Source organism: Aotus nancymaae, unplaced genomic scaffold, assembly GCF_030222135.1.
Source record: "Aotus nancymaae isolate 86718 unplaced genomic scaffold, 86718_ANA_hifiasm-v0.15.2.pri h1tg000089l, whole genome shotgun sequence".
Lineage (NCBI taxonomy): Eukaryota > Metazoa > Chordata > Mammalia > Primates > Aotidae > Aotus > Aotus nancymaae.
Window position 1 is genome coordinate 24,203,160 of NW_026988504.1, and position 22,883 is coordinate 24,226,042.

The 22,883-nt window shown below is 55.5% G+C and overlaps 2 protein-coding genes and 1 pseudogene across 2 annotated transcripts; all 3 read right to left on the reverse strand.

Annotated features, from left to right (window-relative positions):
* Positions 1-4,691: 4,691 nt before the first annotated feature.
* Positions 4,692-6,891, reverse strand: HSD17B1 (hydroxysteroid 17-beta dehydrogenase 1). The gene is made up of 6 exons (XM_021673662.2): positions 6,795-6,891; positions 6,534-6,701; positions 6,216-6,395; positions 5,956-6,049; positions 5,248-5,425; positions 4,692-5,161 (listed from the first exon to the last, which is right to left on the reverse strand). Exons 1-6 carry the CDS (start codon positions 6,889-6,891, stop codon positions 4,928-4,930), a joined length of 951 nt encoding a protein of 316 aa, XP_021529337.2. The 3' UTR covers positions 4,692-4,927.
* Positions 6,892-11,518: 4,627 nt separating this feature from the next.
* Positions 11,519-13,398, reverse strand: LOC135271660 (estradiol 17-beta-dehydrogenase 1-like). The gene is made up of 5 exons (XM_064369337.1): positions 13,124-13,398; positions 12,806-12,985; positions 12,547-12,640; positions 11,839-12,016; positions 11,519-11,752 (listed from the first exon to the last, which is right to left on the reverse strand). The coding sequence occupies exons 1-5, from the start codon at positions 13,278-13,280 to the stop codon at positions 11,519-11,521; spliced, it is 843 nt and encodes a 280-aa protein (XP_064225407.1). The 5' UTR covers positions 13,281-13,398.
* A 5,040-nt stretch (positions 13,399-18,438) lies between these two features.
* LOC105711175 (estradiol 17-beta-dehydrogenase 1-like) lies at positions 18,439-20,732 on the reverse strand (annotated as a pseudogene).
* Between the last annotated feature and the right edge of the window lie 2,151 nt (positions 20,733-22,883).

Consider the following 22,883-nt stretch of genomic DNA (forward strand, 5'->3'; position numbering starts at 1 on the left):
CCCACGTAGCTAGGATTACAGGCATTTGCCACCACGCCTGGCTAATTTTGTATTTTTAGTAGAGATGGGGTTTCACCATGTTGGCCCGACTGTTTTTGTTTTTGTTTTTCATACAGACAGAGTCTTGCTGTGTTGCCCAGGCTGGTTTTGAACTCCTAAGCTTAAACAGTCCTCCCACCTCAGCCTCCTGAAGTGTTGGGATTACAGGCCTGAGCCACTGTGCTGGGCAGAATAGGCCCTTTAAGAGGTAATTAGGTCACCCAGGCGCAGTGATTCATGCCTGTAATCTCAGCACATGGGAGGCCGAGGAGAGTGGATCACCTGAGGGGTTTGAGACCAGCCTGGCCAACATGGTGAAACCCCATCTCTACTAAAAATACAAAATTAGCCAGGTGTGGTGACGGGCAATGGTAATTCCAGCTAATCGGGAGGTTGAGGTAAGAGGATCGCTTGAACCGGAGAGGCAGAGGTTGCAGTGAGCCTAGATCGTGCCACTGCACTCCAGCCTGGGTGGCAAGACTGAAACTCCATCTCAAAAAAAAAAAAAAGAGAGAGAAAGGTAATTAGGTCATGAGGGCTCTGCCCTCCTGAATAGATTAATACTGTTATCATTGGCCTGGCTCCCGATGAAAGGCCCAATTTCCTGTCCCTCTTGTTTGCTTCCACCTTCTGCCCTTCCATCCTGGGACAACCTCAGCAGATGCTGCATCAGGTTCTTGCACTTTCCAGCCACTAAAACTGTGAAACTGTGAGCAAAATAAACTTTGGTTCTTTGCAAATTATCCAGTCTGTGGTTTTCTGATTTAGCCAGCACAAAACAGACAAAGACACTTGGATTTTACTGAAATTGGAAGCTACAGAAAGTGTACTGAGCAAACACAGGAATAGACTTTTTTCTTTTTTTTTTTCTTTTTTTTTTTTTTTTTTTTGAGACAGAGTCTCCCTCTTTTTGCCCAGGCTGGAGTGCACTGGTGCAATCTCAGCTCTGCTCACTGCAACCTCTGCCTGCCGGGTTCAAGTGATTCTCCTGCCTCAGCCTCCCAAGTAGCTGGGATTACAGGAACACACTACCATGTCCAGCTAATTTTTGTATTTTCAGTGGAGACGGTGTTTCATCACGTTGGCCAGGCTGCTCTCGAACTCCTGACCTCAAGTGATTCACCCACCTCGGGCTCCCAAAGTGCTGGGATTACAGGCATAGCCACCACGCCCGGCTTTTTTCTTTTTTGAGACAGGGTCTCCCTCTATGACCCAGGTGGGAGTCCAGTGGTGTGCTCACAGCTTACTGTAGCCTCAACCTCCTGGGCTCAAGCAGTCTTCCCACATCAGCCTCCCAAGTGGCCAAGACTACAGTTGTGTGCCACCACACCCAGCTAATTTTTTGATGTTTTTTTGTAGAGACAGGTCTCACTTTGTTGCTCAGGCTCCCTTTTTTCTTTTTCTTTTTCTTTTTTTTTTGAGACATAGTCTCACTCCATCACCAGGTGCCAGGCTGGAGTACAGTGGCGCGACCTCGGCTCATTGCAACCTCTGCCTCCTGGGTTCAAGCAATTCTCCTGCCTCAGCCTCCCGAGTAGCTGGGACTACAGGCACGCGCCACCACGCCCAGCTAATTTTTTTGTATTTTTAGTAGAGACGGGGTTTCACTATGTTGACCAGGATGGTCTCGATCTCTTGACCTCGTGATCCACCTGCCTCAGCCTCCCAAAGTGCTGGGACTACAGGCGTGAGCCACCGCGCCCGGCCCCTCTTTTTTTTTTTTTTTTTTTTTGAGACTCTGCATTGCCCAGGCTGGAGTGCCGTGTCCCGATCTTGGCTCACTGCAGCCTCCACCTCCCTGGTTCAAGTGATTCTCCTGCCTCAGCCTCCAGAGTAGCTGGGATTACTACCATGCCCAGCTAATTTTTGTATTTTTAGTAGAGACAGGATGTCACCATATTGGCCAGGCTGGACTCGAACTCCTGACCTCAAGCGATAACACCTGCCTCAGCCTCCCAAAGTGCTACGATTATAGGCATGAGCCAACACACCCAACCCTGTCATTTTTAAAAGATCATTTTAACGGCATTGTGGTTTTTTCTTCTTCTTCTTCTTCTGCTGGGCAAGAGTGGAATCAGGAAACCTAGTTAGGAGGCTATGCAGTAATTCAAAGGAAAGATGACAGTGTGTGATGCAAAAGAGGGTGATTTCTGAATATGCTTTGATGATAAAGCTAGAGCTGTCAGTATTTGCTGATGAAATGGTTGAAAGAGGAGAGAGACTGGAGTCAAGGGCTACTCCAGGGTTTTTAAAATGAGTATTGGGAAAAATGGAGTTGTCACTAAAGTAGGGAAGACTGGGGGAGGAGCCGGCAGGAGCACTGGAAATCTGGAACTGGGGTTTGGACACATGAAGTCATTGCATCAAGTGGAGATGTATCCAGTAGGCAGTTGGAGATACAGACCTGGAGCTCGTGGGAGCCAGTGGGTTGAAGGCATGGAAGGGTTTCTTTGCTTGGGGGGTCATCAGCACGTAAGTGGTATTGGAAGTCATGGGACTGCACAGAATTATTAACAGTGTGAATATTCACAAGTTCGGAAAAAAAAAGTATGAATGTACAGAAGAGAAGGGTCACTCTGTCTCTTATTATCCCACCCACCAGGGGTGACCTTGTGAGCCACACCACACAGGTACACGCATGCACAGACACGTACACACACTGTCACAGAGGGGCAAAGGGGGTTGGCGAGAGCCACACAGAGCAGATCCTATTGCTTTAGAAACCCATGCCGCCTGCGCCCCCTCCCTGTGGCCTTCCTGGGTGCTGTAGGGACAGCAGATCCCTGTGGGTCAGCAGGGAAAGGAGACTAGCAGGAGTTGCTGGCTGCGAGGCCTCTTCTTCTGAGAGCAGGCGCAGGCAGAGAAGAACCTCATCCGGAGGCAGAGGCGGGGGCAGGTCACGGTGGAGTGCCTGCCTCCTTCCCCCACTGCCCCACACAAAGCTCCAAGAACTCCAGCAGGCTCCTGTCTGTTTCCACTTCCCAGGCTTTCTGTGGTCATGTCCCTGCCCACTACAAAGGCCATTCCCCTTACCCTTCCCTCCCTCTCAGACCCAGCCAAATCCCTCCCCGGGTACCTACTGCCCCCTCCTGGGACACTCCTGCCCCCTTCCTCTGCCTGCATCCTCACCTAGCCTCTTATCTGTTCACTCTTCCTCCCCTGCACCAGAGCTCCACAGAAGCTAAGAGAGTAGCTCTACAGCTCTACTGGCCCCTATCAATGACTCCTGCCACCCTGGGACCTTCCCCTGGGCTCAGGAAGGACAGGCCACTGTAGCAAACCAGCTAGGCCTGTAGCCCCAGCTGGACCTCCTGGTGAGGCAGCTTCCCAGAGAGTGGGGATCTCTCAGTCCTCTGGGGCAGAGCAGGGTGAGTGGGGCTGTCTCCCTTTGATTCATTTAGCCCTCTTTCTTCTTTACACATTTGTGAAATGTGACAGTAGTCATACTGCTATTCGTTCTAACAGTCCTTGCTGGCTATTAAGACCTCTATGCTAGCACTTTCAGGCATTATCTCAACCCTTACTAAAACCCATTAGAGAGGTATTTTTATACCCATTTTACAGATAAGAAAGACTAGAGGGCTGGACGTGGTGGCTCAGGCCTGTAATCCTGTAATCCCAGCACTTTGGGAGGCTGAGAAGGGTGGATCACTTGAGGTCGGGGGTTCGAGACCAGCCTGATCAACATGGAGAAACCCTCATCTCTACTAAAAATTCAAAATCAAGGCCAGGTGCGGTGGCTTACACCTGTAATTTCAGCACTTTGGGAAACTGAGGTAGCCAGATCACAAGGTCAGGGGTTCAAGATCAGCCTGACCAATAGGGTGAAACTCTGTCTCTATTAAAAATAAAAAATTAGCCGGGTGTGGTGGCATGCCTGTAGTCCCAGCTACCCGAGAAGCTGAGGCAGAAGAATCGCTTGAACCCGAGAGGCAGAGGTTGCAGTGAGCTGAGACTGCACCACTGCACTCCAGCCTGGACGACAGAAGCCAGGCGTGGTGGCTAACGCCTGTAATCCCAGCACTTGGGAGGCCGAGGAGGGCAGATCATGAGGTCAGGAGTTAGAGACCAGCCTGGCCAATATGGTGAAACCCCATCTCTACTAAAAATACAAAAATTAGCTGGGCATGGTGGTGCATGCCTGTGATCCCAGCTATTCGGGAGGCTGAGGCAGGAGAATCGCTTGAATCCTGGAGGTGGAGGTTGCAGTGAGCTGAGGTTCACTCCAGCCTGGGTAACAAGAGTGAAACTCCATATCAAAGAATAAAAAAATAAAGACTCAGGGAAAGCAAGGAACGTGCCTGAGGTCTCCTGGCTAATGTGGTCCAGGTCACAACCTGACTCTACCCAACCCAAGTCCCACCTAACTCCTCCTGCAGATGCCCTTTGGGTATCCAGAGACTATGTCTGGACTTAGCTGTAGACTTGAGGGGTGACCCTGGGCTGGCTTCTTTCTGGACCTCGGTTTCTGAGTTGGTCGGTCCATTGGTTGATTGGATTGATTGACAGGGTCTCACTCTGTCACCAAGGCTGGAATGCAGTGGCCAGATTATGCTCACTGCAGCTTCCAACTCCTGAGCTCAAGGAATGATGCCACTGTGGTCATTTTAAAATGTTTTATTTTTGTAGAGATGGCCGGTGGGGGGGGGGGGTCTCACTATATTGCCCAGGCTGATCTCAAACTCCTGGGCTCAAGGAATCCTCCTGCATCCGCCTCCCAAAGTGCTGTGATTACAGGCGACAGCCATCGCATATAGTCGCGCAGGTATACCGGGCTAAGGCGATCGGTCTTAATTCGCCATCCACAGCCGCCACCGCCGCCCCATCCCCAGGGACCACACAGACCCAGGGGACAAAGGAGGGCGCGAGACAGCGGCTGAGGGAGCCTCTACTGCGGGGCGGCCAGAGGATCACCGAGCTCAGGGTACCCCACCCCACTGGCCCCGGCCCCGGCCCCGGCCTCCGCCTCTGCGGGCTCTCTGGGGAACACATTGCGGTGCATGGCGGCGACGTAACTGGAGCCGCTGGGGTCGTCCAGGCGCATCTGCTGCAGGGGCAGGAAGCGCTCGGTGGTGAAGTAGCGCAGGGCCGGCTTCGGGGCGCGCAGAGCGGTGAGGAAGACCTGCGGCGGCGGGAAGGGAGCTCTGGCCCCGGCTGCGCACGGGAGGACGCACCGTCCCCGCTCCCGGAGTCCGGCCCGGCGCTCACCTCCACCACCTCCTCCGGGTGCTGCGCGGCCTCGCGGAAGATCTCTTTGTTGTGCTGGAGGTATTGGTGGAAGAGGAGGCGGGTCCGGGTGTCCGTACGGTCCAGCATCCCGCCGGGGCCGCCCAACACCTTCTGCATGAAGGGGGTGTGCACCGGGCCGCACTCGATCAGGCTCACGCTGTCGGCCCGAGAGCGGCAAGTGGGCGGGGGCGGACACGAGCCGGGCGCCAGCCCCAGCCCCAGCCTCAGCCCCGGCTCCCACCCCGACCCTGGCTCGGCCGCGACCGAGAGCACCACCGCTGCGCCGCGAAGCAAGGCACAAAGAGGGCTGGGAATAACCAGAGCATTTGAAAAGTGGGTTCCTGCCCGAGCAGCCCTCCCACATCCATCTGAGCCTGCGAGGGAGCCCTGGTGTCAGGTTTTGACCCTGGCGGGGTCCCTGGCCGCTGTGTGACCTCGGGTCGGTCACCTAACCTCTCTGGGCCCAAGCTTCCACATGACAATATCGACACTTCAGCAGCCAGGTCAGCAGATGGCACAATGCATGCCATGCGCCCAGTCCAAGTGCCTGGCACACAGCAAATGTGAACCGGGCAGGGAGGGTCGGGGAGATCGCCCCAGAGTGGCTCCCGCAAGACAGGGTGCTTGGGGTCTCTAGGTCAGAGTTCAGAGGGTTCGCGGGGTGAGGGGAAGCGGGTGTTTACTCACTGGACCCCAAAGGGCGGCAGCAGAACCGCCAGACTCTCGCATAAGCCTTCCAGCGCAAACTTGCTGGCGCAGTAAACGTCATTGAAGGGCAGACCTTGGTGGTGGGGGGAGACGAGGTTCTCGAGGCTCAGCGACCAGGGGGCCATCCTCGGGCAGACGGTGTCCCTCCAAGCTGACTGCCCCTCCCCGCGGAGCCTGTCTTCAAGGCTCAGCTCCGCACGCGAAGAATCTGGAGCTGTGGCCCTGTCCCTGCCACTCACCCATCAGTCCTCCCATGCTCCCGGTCACCAACACGCGCCCCGAACCGCGCCGCTTCATCTCTGGCAGGAAGGCCTGCAGCATCCGCACAGTCCCTGCCACGTTCACATCCAGCACAGAGCCCACGGCGTCCTCCCCCAGCGCCTCCAGCGGCCCCAGCAGGCCCTGGCCCGCGTTACACACTGCGGGGACAGAGGCCGGAGCAGCCTCAGCATCACCCTCGGCCCGGCCTGTGCCCTCGTGCTCCCTGGAACTCGGGACTTGGTGGTTTGAACACAGGGTAAAGGTTCCTAGGAGCCCAAGTGTTTCTTGAGGCTCACCCAGTATGTCCACGCGGCCCTCGGTCACGCATGCCTGGGCATCAGCCACAGATTTTGAGTCCCTTACGTCCAGCTGCAATGTCTCCAGGGAGTCCAGAGGGCACCCCTGGGCCCTGGCTGCCTCCCATAGCTGGCCCTGTGTTTTCAGGTCCCTCATGGTGGCGTACACTGGAGGTTAGGGGAGAGGAGGAAGATCTGACTTCTCTTCTGATCTCCAAGGGCTCCTCCCTTCTCTCCATCCCTGTCCCTACCTATCTATACCTTTGAAGCTCTGAGATGGGTCCGACGCCAGTCGTACGGCCAAGTGCAGGCCGATGCCCGAGGAACAGCCAGTGATGAGCACCACGGTGCGGGCCATGGTGAGACTGTGGGAAGAGGCTGGGGCTCTGGGCTGGATATCACCTGCTCCGCCCCACCCCGCCCGCGGGCCCCCACCTCTTGTTATGTCTCCCACGCAATCTCAAGGATAAGCCCTCCTGCGGGTCCCTGGCCTGCTCTCCCCACCCTGTTCTGAGTCAAAACAGACAGGAGCCCACTGCTTGGAACACCAAACTGTCCTGGTTGCTGCTCAGAGGGAGGGAAGGCTTTACAAGCAGGTGTGGGTTCCCATGTGGGCACGGACTGGCACCCTGGGCAGATTCCCCTGGGCATGCCTCTAGGCCACAGGAGCAATGACAGTGACCGGAGTTTGCTGCAGAGGCTGTGAAAGGAAGGGCGCTGGGAGGTTGGAGTTGATTGTATGTATGTTGGTTTCGTCCAGTTCCTAGCTCATAACTCACATGACCACGGTTACAATCTTTCACTGTAATGTTGGGGCGCCTCAGGACTCAGAAAACAACCTCTCCTCTTCTGACCTTCTCGTGTCATTTTTCACCTGCCCAAGGCAGGACTCTAATCTGATGTGGGTTGTAGGATCCTCATTCCAAAGTGGGTCCTTGCCCCATACCATGGAGAAAGGAATGCTGCACAAAGGCCGGAAGAATCAGGACCGGCCTTGCTGGGCTTAGATCAGACCCTTTTTGTCCAAACACATTTTCACGGTTGTCCATGCTTCAATGATGAAGCCAACGAAGTTCTCCACAAAGGCCCAAAGGACAGGGTTCGGGGAGCTTCTGGGAGCTGAAGGCGTGGAGGCTGACGGGAAGGTGGAGAACTCATCTGTGTGCCTGGAGGGTGACGTAACCCCAGCTCTACGGAGATGGAAGCTCCAGCTCTGGACCCTTCCAGACCCCCTGTCTGCATCTCTTCATACGGCTGTTTATTTCTATCCTTTAAAATATCCTTCAGGGATGGGCACGGTGGCTCATGCTATGATGCCAGCAATTTTGGAGGCTGAGGCAAGGGGATTGCTCGAGCCCAGGAGTTTAAGACCAACCAGGGCAACAGAGTGAGACCCGTCTCTGCAAAAACTACAAAAAAATTGGGCCGGGCGCGGTGACTCACGCCTGTAATCCCAGCACTTTGGGAGGCCGAGGCGGGCAGATCACGGGGTCAAGAGATCAAGACCATCCTGGCCAACATAGTGAAACCCCGTCTCTACAAAAAAGTAAAAAAAGAAAAAGAAAAAAACAAAAAAATTTACCTGGGCATAGTGGGGTGTGCCTGGAGTCCCAGCTACTTGGGAGGGTGGGGTATTGAGGCAAGAGAATAGCTTGAGCCGGGGTGGTGGCGGGGGTTGGGGGCAATCGAGGCTTCAGTGAGCCGAGATTGTGTCACTGCACTCCAGGCTGGATAACAGAGCCAGACCCTGCCACTGCACTCACTCTAGTTGACAGAGCAAAACCCTGTCTCAAAAAAAAAAAAAAAAAGAATAAAGAAGAAACATTTTCCTCCATAATAAACCAGTAAACATAATAAGAGTTTCCCTGTGTTTTGTGGGCCGCTGTAGCAAATTAGTTGAATCCAAAGAGGGGAAGAGGGTCACAGAAACTCCAACTTGAAGCCAGTCAGTCAGTAGTTCCAGGCATCAGGACTTGTGACTGGTGGGAAGGAGGGGGTGGTCTCATGGGTCTGCACCCTAACTGTGTGGGATCTGATGCTGTTTCTGGTAGATTACATTGGAACTGATATGGAAGACACCCACCTGATGTCCACTGCTTGGTGTGTGGGGAAAATCCTCCAAATATTTGATCACAGAAGTCTTCTGTGTTGGTGACTGTTGTGGCATGACAGCAAAGGAAAAACCAGGTTTGAAAAGTTTTCCTGCAACAGGAGAGCATTCTCCGTTCAAAGGTCAGGGTTAGTATTAAAAACAGGGATGTGGCCGGCCACAGTGGCTCACACCTATAATCCCAGCACTTTGGGAGGCCATGCCAGGTGAATCACTTGAGGTCAGGAGTTCAAGACCAGTCTGCCCAACATGGTGAAACCCCATCTCTATTAAAAATACAAAAATTAGCCTGGCATGGTGGCACACACCTATGATCCCAGCTATGTGGTAGGCTGAGGCAGCAGAATTGCTTGAACCTGGGAAACAGGGGTTGCAGTAAGCCACGATCACACCCCTGAACTCTAACCTAGATGACAGAGCAAGACTACATTTCAGGAAAAAAAAAAAATTAGCCAGGCATCGTGGCACGCCCGTAGTCTCAGCTGTTTGGGAGGCTGAGGAAGGAGTCTCGCTTGAACCCGGGAGGTGGAGGTTGCAGTGAGCCGAGATTGCCACATACACCCTAGCCTGGTGACAGAGCAAGACTCCATCTCAAAACAAAAACAAAAACAATAAACCAACGGAGCTTCTGCTTCGGGTCTAAGGTAGGGCCTGAGAATTTGCTGTCTCACAGCTCGGGGTGCTGCTGCTGCTGCTACTGGTTTTGGGTCACACTTGGAGCAGCGCCGCTCAAGAAAGCCGGTAGGAGTAGAAATCTGGAATTGGGTTTTCCAGAAGTTCATTGCATCAAGTGGTGATGTATCCAGTAGGCAGTTGGAGATACAGACCTGGAGTTCGTGGGAGCCAGTGGGTTGAAGGCATGGAAGGGTTTCTTTGCTTGGGGGTTATCGGCACGTAAGTGGTATTGGAAGTCATGGGACTGCACAGAATTATTAACAGTGTGAATATTCACAAGTTTGAAAAAAAAGTATGAATGTACAGAAGAGAAGGGTCACTCTGTCTCTTATTATCCCACCCACCAGGGGTGACCTTGTGAGCCACACCACACAGGTATACGCATGCACAGACACGTACACACACTGTCACAGAGGGGCAAAGGGGCGAGAGCCACACAGAGCAGATCCTATTGCTTCAGAAACCCATGCCGCCTGCGCCCCCTCCCTGTGGCCTTCCTGGGTGCTGTAGGGACAGCAGATCCCTGTGGGTCAGCAGGGAAAGGAGACTAGCAGGAGTTGCTGGCTGCGAGGCCTCTTCTTCTGAGAGCAGGCACAGGCAGAGAAGAACCTCATCCGGAGGCGGAGGCGGGGGCAGGTCACGGTGGAGTGCCTGCCTCCTTCCCCCACTGCCCCACACAAAGCTCCAAGAACTCCAGCAGGCTCCTGTCTGTTTCCACTTCCCAGGCTTTCTGTGGTCATGTCCCTGCCCACTACAAAGGCCATTCCCCTCACCTTTCCCTCCCTCTCAGACCCAGCTGAATCCCTCCCTGGGTACCTACTGCCCCCTCCTGGGACACTCCTGCCCCCTTCCTCTGCCTGCATCCTCACCTAGCCTCTTATCTGTTCACTCTTCCTCCCCTGCACCAGAGCTCCACAGAAGCTAAGAGAGTAGCTCTACAGCTCTACTGGCCCCTATCAATGACTCCTGCCACCCTGGGACCTTCCCCTGGGCTCAGGAAGGACAGGCCACTGTAGCAAACCAGCCAGGCCTGTAGCCCCAGCTGGACCTCCTGGTGAGGCAGCTTCCCAGAGAGTGGGGATCTCTCAGTCCTCTGGGGCAGAGCAGGGTGAGTGGGGCTGTCTCCCTTTGATTCATTTAGCCCTCTTTCTTCTTTACACATTTGTGAAATGTGACAGTAGTCATACTGCTATTCGTTCTAACAGTCCTTGCTGGCTATTAAGACCTCTATGCTAGCACTTTCAGGCATTATCTCAACCCTTACTAAAACCCATTAGAGAGGTATTTTTATACCCATTTTACAGATAAGAAAGACTCAGAGGACTGGACATGGTGGCTCAGGCCTGTAATCCCAGCACTTTGGGAGGCTGAGGAGGGTGGATCACTTGAGGTTGGGGGTTCGAGACCAGCCTGATCAACATGGAGAAACCCCATCTCTACTGAAAATACAAAATTAGCCAGGCATGGTGGCACATGCCTGTAATCCCAGCTACTCAGGAGCTGAGGCAGGAGAATTGCTTAAACCTGGGAGGCAGAGGTTGTAATGAGCCTTGATCACACCATTGCACTTCAGCCTGGGCAACAAGAGTGAAACTCTGACTCAAAAAAAAAAAAAAGAGAAAGCAAGGAACGTGCCTGAGGTCTTCTGGCTAATGGAGTCCAGGTCACAACCTGACTCTACCCAACCCAAGTCCCACCTAACTCCTCCTGCAGATGCCCCTTGGGTATCCAGAGACTATGTCTGGACTTTGCTGTGGACTTGAGGGGTGACCCTGGGCTGGCTTCTATCTGGACCTCAGTTTCTGAGTTGGTCCATTGGTTGATTGGTTGATTTGATTGATGGATTGACAGGTCTCACTCTGTCACCAAGGCTGGAGTGCAATGGCCCAATCATGCTCACTGCAGCCTCCAACTCCTGAGCTCAAGGAATGATGCCACTGTGGTCATTTTTGTAGAAATAGGGATCTCACTATGTTGCTCAGGCTGGTCTCGAACTCCTGGGCTCAAGCGATCCTCCTGCATCTGCCTCCCAAACCTCTGTGATTACAGTCGACAGCCATCGCATATAGTCGCGCAGGTATACCGGGCTAAGGCGATCGGTCTTAGTTCGCCATCCACAGCTGCCGCCGCCACCCCATCCCCAGGGACCACACAGACCCAGGGGACAAAGGAGGGCGCGAGACAGCGGCTGAGGGAGCCTCTACTGCGGGGCGGCCAGAGGATCACCGAGCTCAGGGTCCCCCACCCCACTGGCCCCGGCCCCGGCCCCGGCCTCCGCCTCTGCGGGCTCTCTGGGGAACACATTGCGGTGCATGGCGGCGACGTAACTGGAGCCGCTGGGGTCGTCCAGGCGCATCTGCTGCAGGGGCAGGAAGCGCTCGGTGGTGAAGTAGCGCAGGGCCGGCTTCGGGGCGCGCAGAGCGGTGAGGAAGACCTGTGGCGGCGGGAAGGGAGCTCTGGCCCCGGCTGCGCACGGGAGGACGCACCGTCCCCGCTCCCGGAGTCCGGCCCGGCGCTCACCTCCACCACCTCCTCCGGGTGCTGCGCGGCCTCGCGGAAGATCTCTTTGTTGTGCTGGAGGTATTGGTGGAAGAGGAGGCGGGTCCGGGTGTCCGTACGGTCCAGCATCCCGCCGGGGCCGCCCAACACCTTCTGCATGAAGGGGGTGTGCACCGGGCCGCACTCGATCAGGCTCACGCTGTCGGCCCGAGAGCGGCAAGTGGGCGGGGGCGGACGCGAGCCGGGCGCCAGCCCCAGCCCCAGCCTCAGCCCCGGCTCCGACCCCGACCCTGGCTCGGCCGCGACCGAGAGCACCACCGCTGCGCCGCGAAGCAAGGCACAAAGAGCGCTGGGAATAACCAGAGCATTTGAAAAGCGGGTTCCTGCCCGAGCAGCCCTCCCACATCCATCTGAGCCTGCGAGGGAGCCCTGGTGTCAGGATTTGACCCTGGCGGGGTCCCTGGCCGCTGTGTGACCTCGGGTCGGTCACCTAACCTCTCTGGGCCCAAGCTTCCACATGACAATATCGACACTTCAGCAGCCAGGTCAGCAGATGGCACAACGCATGCCATGCGCCCAGCCCAAGTGCCTGGCACACAGCAAATGTGAACCGGGCAGGGAGGGTCGGGGAGATCGCCCTAGAGTGGCTCCGGCAAGACAGGGTGCTTGGGGTCTCTAGGTCAGAGTTCAGAGGGTTCGCGGGGTGAGGGGAAGCGGGTGTTTACTCACTGGACCCCAAAGGGCGGCAGCAGAACCGCCAGACTCTCGCATAAGCCTTCCAGCGCAAACTTGCTGGCGCAATAAACGTCATTGAAGGGCAGACCTTGGTGGTTGGGGGAGACGAGGTTCCCGAGGCTCAGCGACCAGGGGGCCATCCCCGGGCAGACGGTGCCCCTCCAAGCTGACTGCCCCTCCCCGCGGAGCCTGTCTTCAAGGCTCAGCTCCGCACGCGAAGACTCTGGAGCTGCGGCCTGTCCCTGCCACTCACCCATCAGTCCTCCCATGCTCCCGGTCACCAACACGCGCCCCGAACCGCGCCGCTTCATCTCTGGCAGGAAGGCCTGCAGCATCCGCACAGTCCCTGCCACGTTCACATCCAGCACAGAGCCCACAGCATCCTCCCCCAGCGCCTCCAGCGGCCCCAGCAGGCCCTGGCCCGCGTTACACACTGCGGGGACAGAGGCCCGAGCAGCCTCAGCATCACCCTCAAACCGGCCTGTGCCCTCGTGCTCTCTGGTCCTCGGGACTTGGTGGTTTGAACACAGGGTAAAGGCTCCTAGGAGCCCAAGTGTTTCTCGAGGCTCACCCAGTATGTCCACGCGGCCCTCGGTCACGCATGCCTGGGCATCAGCCACAGATTTTGAGTCCCTTACGTCCAGCTGCAATGTCTCCAGGGAGTCCAGAGGGCACCCCTGGGCCCTGGCTGCCTCCCATAGCTGGCCCTGTGTTTTCAGGTCCCTCATGGTGGCGTACACTGGAGGTTAGGGGAGAGGAGGAAGATCTGACTTCTCTTCTGACCTCCAAGGGCTCCTCCCTTCTCTCCATCCCTGTCCCTACCTATCTATACCTTTGAAGCTCTGAGATGGGTCCGACGCCAGTCGTACAGCCAAGTGCAGGCCGATGCCCGAGGAACAGCCAGTGATGAGCACCACGGTGCGGGCCATGGTGAGACTGTGGGAAGAGGCTGGGGCTCTGGGCTGGATATCACCTGCTCCGCCCCACCCCGCCCGCGGGCCCCCACCTCTTGTTATGTCTCCCACGCAATCTCAAGGATAAGCCCTCCTGCGGGTCCCTGGCCTGCTCTCCCCACCCTGTTCTGAGTCAAAACAGACAGGAGCCCACTGCTTGGAACACCAAACTGTCCTGGTTGCTGCTCAGAGGGAGGGAAGGCTTTACAAGCAGGTGTGGGTTCCCATGTGGGCACGGACTGGCACCCTGGGCAGATTCCCCTGGGCATGCCTCTAGGCCACAGGAGCAATGACAGTGACCGGAGTTTGCTGCAGAGGCTGTGAAAGGAAAGGCGCTGGGAGGTTGGAGTTGATTGTATGTATGTTGGTTTCGTCCAGTTCCTAGCTCATAACTCACATGACCACGGTTACAATCTTTCACTGTAATGTTGGGGCACCCCAGGACTCAGAAAACAACCTCTCCTCTTCTGACCTTCTCGTGTCATTTTTCACCTGCCCAAGGCAGGACTCTAATCTGATGTGGGTTGTAGGATCCTCATTCCAAAGTGGGTCCTTGCCCCATACCATGGAGAAAGGAATGCTGCACAAAGGCCGGAAGAATCAGGACCGGCCTTGCTGGGCTTAGATCAGACCCTTTTTGTCCAAACACATTTTCACGGTTGTCCATGCTTCAATGATGAAGCCAACGAAGTTCTCCACAAAGGCCCAAAGGACAGGGTTCGGGGAGCTTCTGGGAGCTGAAGGTGTGGAGGCTGACGGGAAGGTGGAGAACTCATCTGTGTGCCCGGAGGGTGACATAACCCCAGCTCTACGGAGATGGAAGCTCCAGCTCTGGACCCTTCCAGACCCCCTGTCTGCATCTCTTCATACGGCTGTTTATTTCTATCCTTTAAAATATCCTTCAGGGATGGGCACGGTGGCTCATGCTATGATGCCAGCAATTTTGGAGGCTGAGGCAAGGGGATTGCTCGAGCCCAGGAGTTTAAGACCAACCAGGGCAACAGAGTGAGACCCGTCTCTGCAAAAACTACAAAAAAATTGGGCCGGGCGCGGTGACTCACGCCTGTAATCCCAGCACTTTGGGAGGCCGAGGCGGGCAGATCACGGGGTCAAGAGATCAAGACCATCCTGGCCAACATAGTGAAACCCCGTCTCTACAAAAAAGTAAAAAAAGAAAAAGAAAAAAACAAAAAAATTTACCTGGGCATAGTGGGGTGTGCCTGGAGTCCCAGCTACTTGGGAGGGTGGGGTATTGAGGCAAGAGAATAGCTTGAGCCGGGGTGGTGGCGGGGGTTGGGGGCAATCGAGGCTTCAGTGAGCCGAGATTGTGTCACTGCACTCCAGGCTGGATAACAGAGCCAGACCCTGCCACTGCACTCACTCTAGTTGACAGAGCAAAACCCTGTCTCAAAAAAAAAAAAAAAAAAGAAGAAAGAAGAAACATTTTCCTCCATAATAAACCAGTAAACATAATAAGAGTTTCCCTGTGTTTTGTGGGCCGCTGTAGCAAATTAGTTGAATCCAAAGAGGGGAAGAGGGTCACAGAAACTCCAACTTGAAGCCAGTCAGTCAGTAGTTCCAGGCATCAGGACTTGTGACTGGTGGGAAGGAGGGGGTGGTCTCATGGGTCTGCACCCTAACTGTGTGGGATCTGATGCTGTTTCTGGTAGATTACATTGGAACTGATATGGAAGACACCCACCTGATGTCCACTGCTTGGTGTGTGGGGAAAATCCTCCAAATATTTGATCACAGAAGTCTTCTGTGTTGGTGACTGTTGTGGCATGACAGCAAAGGAAAAACCAGGTTTGAAAAGTTTTCCTGCAACAGGAGAGCATTCTCCGTTCAAAGGTCAGGGTTAGTATTAAAAACAGGGATGTGGCCGGCCACAGTGGCTCACACCTATAATCCCAGCACTTTGGGAGGCCACGCCAGGTGAATCACTTGAGGTCAGGAGTTCAAGACCAGCCTGCCCAACATGGTGAAACCCCATCTCTATTAAAAATACAAAAATTAGCCTGGCATGGTGGCACACACCTATGATCCCAGCTATGTGGTAGGCTGAGGCAGCAGAATTGCTTGAACCTGGGAAACAGGGGTTGCAGTAAGCCACGATCACACCCCTGAACTCTAACCTAGATGACAGAGCAAGACTACATTTCAGGAAAAAAAAAAAATTAGCCAGGCATCGTGGCACGCCCGTAGTCTCAGCTGTTTGGGAGGCTGAGGAAGGAGTCTCGCTTGAACCCGGGAGGTGGAGGTTGCAGTGAGCCGAGATTGCCACATACACCCTAGCCTGGTGACAGAGCAAGACTCCATCTCAAAACAAAAACAAAAACAATAAACCAACGGAGCTTCTGCTTCGGGTCTAAGGTAGGGCCTGAGAATTTGCTGTCTCACAGCTCGGGGTGCTGCTGCTGCTGCTACTGGTTTTGGGTCACACTTGGAGCAGCGCCGCTCAAGAAAGCCGGTAGGAGTAGAAATCTGGAATTGGGTTTTCCAGAAGTTCATTGCATCAAGTGGTGATGTATCCAGTAGGCAGTTGGAGATACAGACCTGGAGTTCGTGGGAGCCAGTGGGTTGAAGGCATGGAAGGGTTTCTTTGCTTGGGGGTTATCGGCACGTAAGTGGTATTGGAAGTCATGGGACTGCACAGAATTATTAACAGTGTGAATATTCACAAGTTTGAAAAAAAAGTATGAATGTACAGAAGAGAAGGGTCACTCTGTCTCTTATTATCCCACCCACCAGGGGTGACCTTGTGAGCCACACCACACAGGTACACGCATGCACAGACACGTACACACACTGTCACAGAGGGGCAAAGGGGCGAGAGCCACACAGAGCAGATCCTATTGCTTCAGAAACCCATGCCGCCTGCGCCCCCTCCCTGTGGCCTTCCTGGGTGCTGTAGGGACAGCAGATCCCTGTGGGTCAGCAGGGAAAGGAGACTAGCAGGAGTTGCTGGCTGCGAGGCCTCTTCTTCTGAGAGCAGGCACAGGCAGAGAAGAACCTCATCCGGAGGCGGAGGCGGGGGCAGGTCACGGTGGAGTGCCTGCCTCCTTCCCCCACTGCCCCACACAAAGCTCCAAGAACTCCAGCAGGCTCCTGTCTGTTTCCACTTCCCAGGCTTTCTGTGGTCATGTCCCTGCCCACTACAAAGGCCATTCCCCTCACCTTTCCCTCCCTCTCAGACCCAGCTGAATCCCTCCCTGGGTACCTACTGCCCCCTCCTGGGACACTCCTGCCCCCTTCCTCTGCCTGCATCCTCACCTAGCCTCTTATCTGTTCACTCTTCCTCCCCTGCACCAGAGCTCCACAGAAGCTAAGAGAGTAGCTCTACAGCTCTACTGGCCCCTATCAATGACTCCTGCCACCCTGGGACCTTCCCCTGGGCTCAGGAAGGACAGGCCACTGTAGCAAACCAGCCAGGCCTGTAGCCCCAGCTGGACCTCCTGGTGAGGCAGCTTCCCAGAGAGTGGGGATCTCTCAGTCCTCTGGGGCAGAGCAGGGTGAGTGGGGCTGTCTCCCTTTGATTCATTTAGCCCTCTTTCTTCTTTACACATTTGTGAAATGTGACAGTAGTCATACTGCTATTCGTTCTAACAGTCCTTGCTGGCTATTAAGACCTCTATGCTAGCACTTTCAGGCATTATCTCAACCCTTACTAAAACCCATTAGAGAGGTATTTTTATACCCATTTTACAGATAAGAAAGACTCAGAGGACTGGACATGGTGGCTCAGGCCTGTAATCCCAGCACTTTGGGAGGCTGAGGAGGGTGGATCACTTGAGGTTGGGGGTTCGAGACCAGCCTGATCAACATGGAGAAACCCCATCTCTACTGAAAATACAAAATTAGCCAGGCATGGTGGCACATGCCTGTAATCCCAGCTACTCAGGAGCTGAGGCAGGAGAATTGCTTAAACCTGGGAGGCAGAGGTTGTAATGAGCCTTGATCACACCATTGCACTTCAGCCTGGGCAACAAGAGTGAAACTCTGACTCAAAAAAAAAAAAAAGAGAAAGCAAGGAACGTGCCTGAGGTCTTCTGGCTAATGGAGTCCAGGTCACAACCTGACTCTACCCAACCCAAGTCCCACCTAACTCCTCCTGCAGATGCCCCTTGGGTATCCAGAGACTATGTCTGGACTTTGCTGTGGACTTGAGGGGTGACCCTGGGCTGGCTTCTTTTTTTTTTTTTTTTTTTTTTTTTTTTTTTTGAGACGGAGTTTCGCTCTTGATACCCAGGCTGGAGCGCAATGGCGCGATCTCGGCTCACCGCAATCTCCGCCTCCTGGGTTCAGGCAATTCTCCTGCCTCAGCCTCCTGAGTAGCTGGGATTACAGGCACACGCCACCGTGCCCAGCTAATTTTTTGTATTAGTAGAGACGGGGTTTCACCATGTTGACCAGGATGGTCTCGATCTCTTGACCTCGTGATCCACCCGCCTCGGCCTCCCAAAGTGCTGGGATTACAGGCTTGAGCCACCGCGCCCGGCCTGACCCTGGGCTGGCTTCTATCTGGACCTCAGTTTCTGAGTTGGTCCATTGGTTGATTGGTTGATTTGATTGATGGATTGACAGGTCTCACTCTGTCACCAAGGCTGGAGTGCAATGGCCCAATCATGCTCACTGCAGCCTCCAACTCCTGAGCTCAAGGAATGATGCCACTGTGGTCATTTTTGTAGAAATAGGGATCTCACTATGTTGCTCAGGCTGGTCTCGAACTCCTGGGCTCAAGCGATCCTCCTGCATCTGCCTCCCAAACCTCTGTGATTACAGTCGACAGCCATCGCATATAGTCGCGCAGGTATACCGGGCTAAGGCGATCGGTCTTAGTTCGCCATCCACAGCTGCCGCCGCCACCCCATCCCCAGGGACCACACAGACCCAGGGGACAAAGGAGGGCGCGAGACAGCGGCTGAGGGAGCCTCTACTGCGGGGCGGCCAGAGGATCACCGAGCTCAGGGTCCCCCACCCCACTGGCCCCGGCCCCGGCCCCGGCCTCCGCCTCTGCGGGCTCTCTGGGGAACACATTGCGGTGCATGGCGGCGACGTAACTGGAGCCGCTGGGGTCGTCCAGGCGCATCTGCTGCAGGGGCAGGAAGCGCTCGGTGGTGAAGTAGCGCAGGGCCAGCTTCGGGGCGCGCAGAGCGGTGAGGAAGACCTGCGGCGGCGGGAAGGGAGCTCTGGCCCCGGCTGCGCACGGGAGGACGCACCGTCCCCGCTCCCGGAGTCCGGCCCGGCGCTCACCTCCACCACCTCCTCCGGGTGCTGCGCGGCCTCGCGGAAGATCTCTTTGTTGTGCTGGAGGTATTGGTGGAAGAGGAGGCGGGTCCGGGTGTCCGTACGGTCCAGCATCCCGCCGGGGCCGCCCAACACCTTCTGCATGAAGGGGGTGTGCACCGGGCCGCACTCGATCAGGCTCACGCTGTCGGCCCGAGAGCGGCAAGTGGGCGGGGGCGGACGCGAGCCGGGCGCCAGCCCCAGCCCCAGCCTCAGCCCCGGCTCCGACCCCGACCCTGGCTCGGCCGCGACCGAGAGCACCACCGCTGCGCCGCGAAGCAAGGCACAAAGAGGGCTGGGAATAACCAGAGCATTTGAAAAGCGGGTTCCTGCCCGAGCAGCCCTCCCACATCCATCTGAGCCTGCGAGGGAGCCCTGGTGTCAGGATTTGACCCTGGCGGGGTCCCTGGCCGCTGTGTGACCTCGGGTCGGTCACCTAACCTCTCTGGGCCCAAGCTTCCACATGACAATATCGACACTTCAGCAGCCAGGTCAGCAGATGGCACAACGCATGCCATGCGCCCAGCCCAAGTGCCTGGCACACAGCAAATGTGAACCGGGCAGGGAGGGTCGGGGAGATCGCCCTAGAGTGGCTCCGGCAAGACAGGGTGCTTGGGGTCTCTAGGTCAGAGTTCAGAGGGTTCGCGGGGTGAGGGGAAGCGGGTGTTTACTCACTGGACCCCAAAGGGCGGCAGCAGAACCGCCAGACTCTCGCATAAGCCTTCCAGCGCAAACTTGCTGGCGCAGTAAACGTCATTGAAGGGCAGACCTTGGTGGTTGGGGGAGACGAGGTTCCCGAGGCTCAGCGACCAGGGGGCCATCCCCGGGCAGACGGTGCCCCTCCAAGCTGACTGCCCCTCCCCGCGGAGCCTGTCTTCAAGGCTCAGCTCCGCACGCGAAGACTCTGGAGCTGCGGCCTGTCCCTGCCACTCACCCATCAGTCCTCCCATGCTCCCGGTCACCAACACGCGCCCCGAACCGCGCCGCTTCATCTCTGGCAGGAAGGCCTGCAGCATCCGCACAGTCCCTGCCACGTTCACATCCAGCACAGAGCCCACGGCGTCCTCCCCCAGCGCCTCCAGCGGCCCCAGCAGGCCCTGGCCCGCGTTACACACTGCGGGGACAGAGGCCCGAGCAGCCTCAGCATCACCCTCAAACCGGCCTGTGCCCTCGTGCTCTCTGGTCCTCGGGACTTGGTGGTTTGAACACAGGGTAAAGGCTCCTAGGAGCCCAAGTGTTTCTCGAGGCTCACCCAGTATGTCCACGCGGCCCTCGGTCACGCATCCCTGGGCATCGGCCACGGATTTTGAGTCCCTTACGTCCAGCTGCAGTGTCTCCAGGGAGTCCAGAGGGCACCCCTGGGCCCTGGCTGCCTCCCATAGCTGGCCCTGTGTTTTCAGGTCCCTCATGGTGGCGTACACTGGAGGTTAGGGGAGAGGAGGAAGATCTGACTTCTCTTCTTGCCTCCAAAGGCTCCTCCCTTTTTTGTTTTGTTTTGTTTTTTTGAGACAGGGTTTCACTCCTTTTGCCCAGGCTGGAGTGCAGTGGCACGATCTCGGCTCACTGCAACCTCCGCCTCCCGGGTTCAAGCGATTCTCCTGCCTCAGCCTCCCAAGTAGTTGGGACTATAGGTGTGCACCACCATGCCCAGCTAATTTTTGTATTTTTAGTAGAGATGCGTTTCACCATGTTGGCCATGATGGTCTCGATCTCTTGACCTCATGATCTGCCCACTTTGGCCTCCGAAAGTACTGGGGTTACAGGCGTGAACCACCACACCCAGCCAGCTCCTCCCTTACCTCCATCCCTGTCCCTACCTATCTATACCTATGAAGTTATGTGATGGGTCCAACGCCAGGCTGGAGTGCAGTGGCGCGATCTCACCAAGTGCAGGCTGATGCCCAAGGAACAGCTGGTGATGAGCACCACGGTGCGGACCATGTTGAGACTATGGGGAGAGGCTGGGGCTCTGGGCTGGGAAGGAGGGGTGGTCTCATGGGTCTGCTCCACCTCACCCCACCCGCGGGCCCCCACCTCTTGTTGTGTCTCCCACGCAATCTCAAGGATAAGCCCTCCTGCGGGTCCCTGGCCTGCTCTCCCCACCCTGTTCTGAGTCAAAACAGACAGGAGCCCACTGCTTGGAACACCAAACTGTCCTGGTTGCTGCTCAGAGGGAGGGAAGGCTTTACAAGCAGGTGTGGGTTCCCATGTGGGCACGGACTGGCACCCTGGGCGGATTCCCCTGGGCATGCCTCTAGGCCACAGGAGCAATGACAGTGACCGGAGTTTGCTGCAGAGGCTGTGAAAGGAAAGGCGTTGGGAGGTTGGAGTTGATTGTATGTATGTTGGTTTCGTCCAGTTCCTAGCTCATAACTCACATGACCACGGTTACAATCTTTCACTGTAATGTTGGGGCACCCCAGGACTCAGAAAACAACCTCTCCTCTTCTGACCTTCTCGTGTCATTTTTCACCTGCCCAAGGCAGGACTCTAATCTGATGTGGGTTGTAGGATCCTCATTCCAAAGTGGGTCCTTGCCCCATACCATGGAGAAAGGAATGCTGCACAAAGGCCGGAAGAATCAGGACCGGCCTTGCTGGGCTTAGATCAGACCCTTTTTGTCCAAACACATTTTCACGGTTGTCCATGCTTCAATGATGAAGCCAACGAAGTTCTCCACAAAGGCCCAAAGGACAGGGTTCGGGGAGCTTCTGGGAGCTGAAGGTGTGGAGGCTGACGGGAAGGTGGAGAACTCATCTGTGTGCCCGGAGGGTGACGTAACCCCAGCTCTACGGAGATGGAAGCTCCAGCTCTGGACCCTTCCAGGCCACACTGTCTGCATCTCTTCATATGGCTATATCCTTTTTTTTTTTTTTTGAGATGGAGTCTCACTCTGTCACCCAGGCTGGAGTGCAGTGATGCAATCTCAGCCTCCTGGGTTCAAGCGATTCTCCTGCCTCAGCCTCCTGAGTAGCTGGGACTACAGGCGCACACCACCACACCCGGATAATTTTTGTATTTTTAGAAGCATTGGGTTTCCATGTTGGCCAGGATGGTCTTGATCTCTTGACCTCATGATCCACCCGACTCAGCCTCCCAAAGTGCTGGGATTATAGGCATGAACCACCACACCCAGCCCATATGGCTGTTTATTTCTATCCTTTAAAATATCCTTCAAGGCTGGGTGGCTCATGCCTGTAATCCCAGCACTTTCGGAGGCTGAGGCAAGGGGACTGCTGGAGCCCAGGAGTTCAAGACCAGCCAGGGCAACAGAGTGAACCCCCATCTCTGCAAAAAAATACAAAAAATTAGCTGGGCATGATGGTGTATGCCTGGAGTCCCAGCTACTTGGGGGGTGGGGTGCTGAGGCCAGGGGGTGGGGGTGGGAATCCAGGCTGTAGTGAGTGGAGAGCGTGCCACTGTACTCACTCTGGTTGACAGAGCATAACCCTGTCTCAAAAAAAAATTTTTTTTTAAATAAAGAAACAAAAATTCCTCCCTAATAAACCAGTACAAATAATAAGGGTTTCCCTGTGTTTTGTGGGCCACTGTAGCAAATTAGTTAAATCTAAAGAGGGGAAGGGGGCCAGGGAAACTCCAACTTGAAGCCAGTCCATCAGAAGTTCCAGGGACCAGGACTTGTGATTGATGGGGAAGGAGGGGGTGGTCTCATGGGTCTGCGCCCTAACTCTGTGGAATCTGACGTTGTCTTTGGTAAATTACATTGGAACTGAATTGGAGGACACCCAGCTGAGGTCCACTGCTCGGTGCATGGGGACAATTCTCCAAATATTTCATCACATAAGTCTTCTGTGTTGGTGACCGTTGTTGTGGCATGACAGCAAAGGAAAAACACAGTTTGAAAAAAGGTTTTCCTGCTGGGTATGGTGGCTCACACCTGTAATCCCAGCACTTTGGGAGGCCGAGGCAGGTGGATCACTTGAGGTCAGGAGTTCAAGACCATCCTGGCCAACATGGTGAAACCCCATCTCTATTAAAAATACAAAAATTAGCTGGGCATGGTGGCAGGCACCTATAATCCCAGCTATGTGGAAGGTTGAGGCAGAAGAATTGCTTGAACCCAGGAGGCAG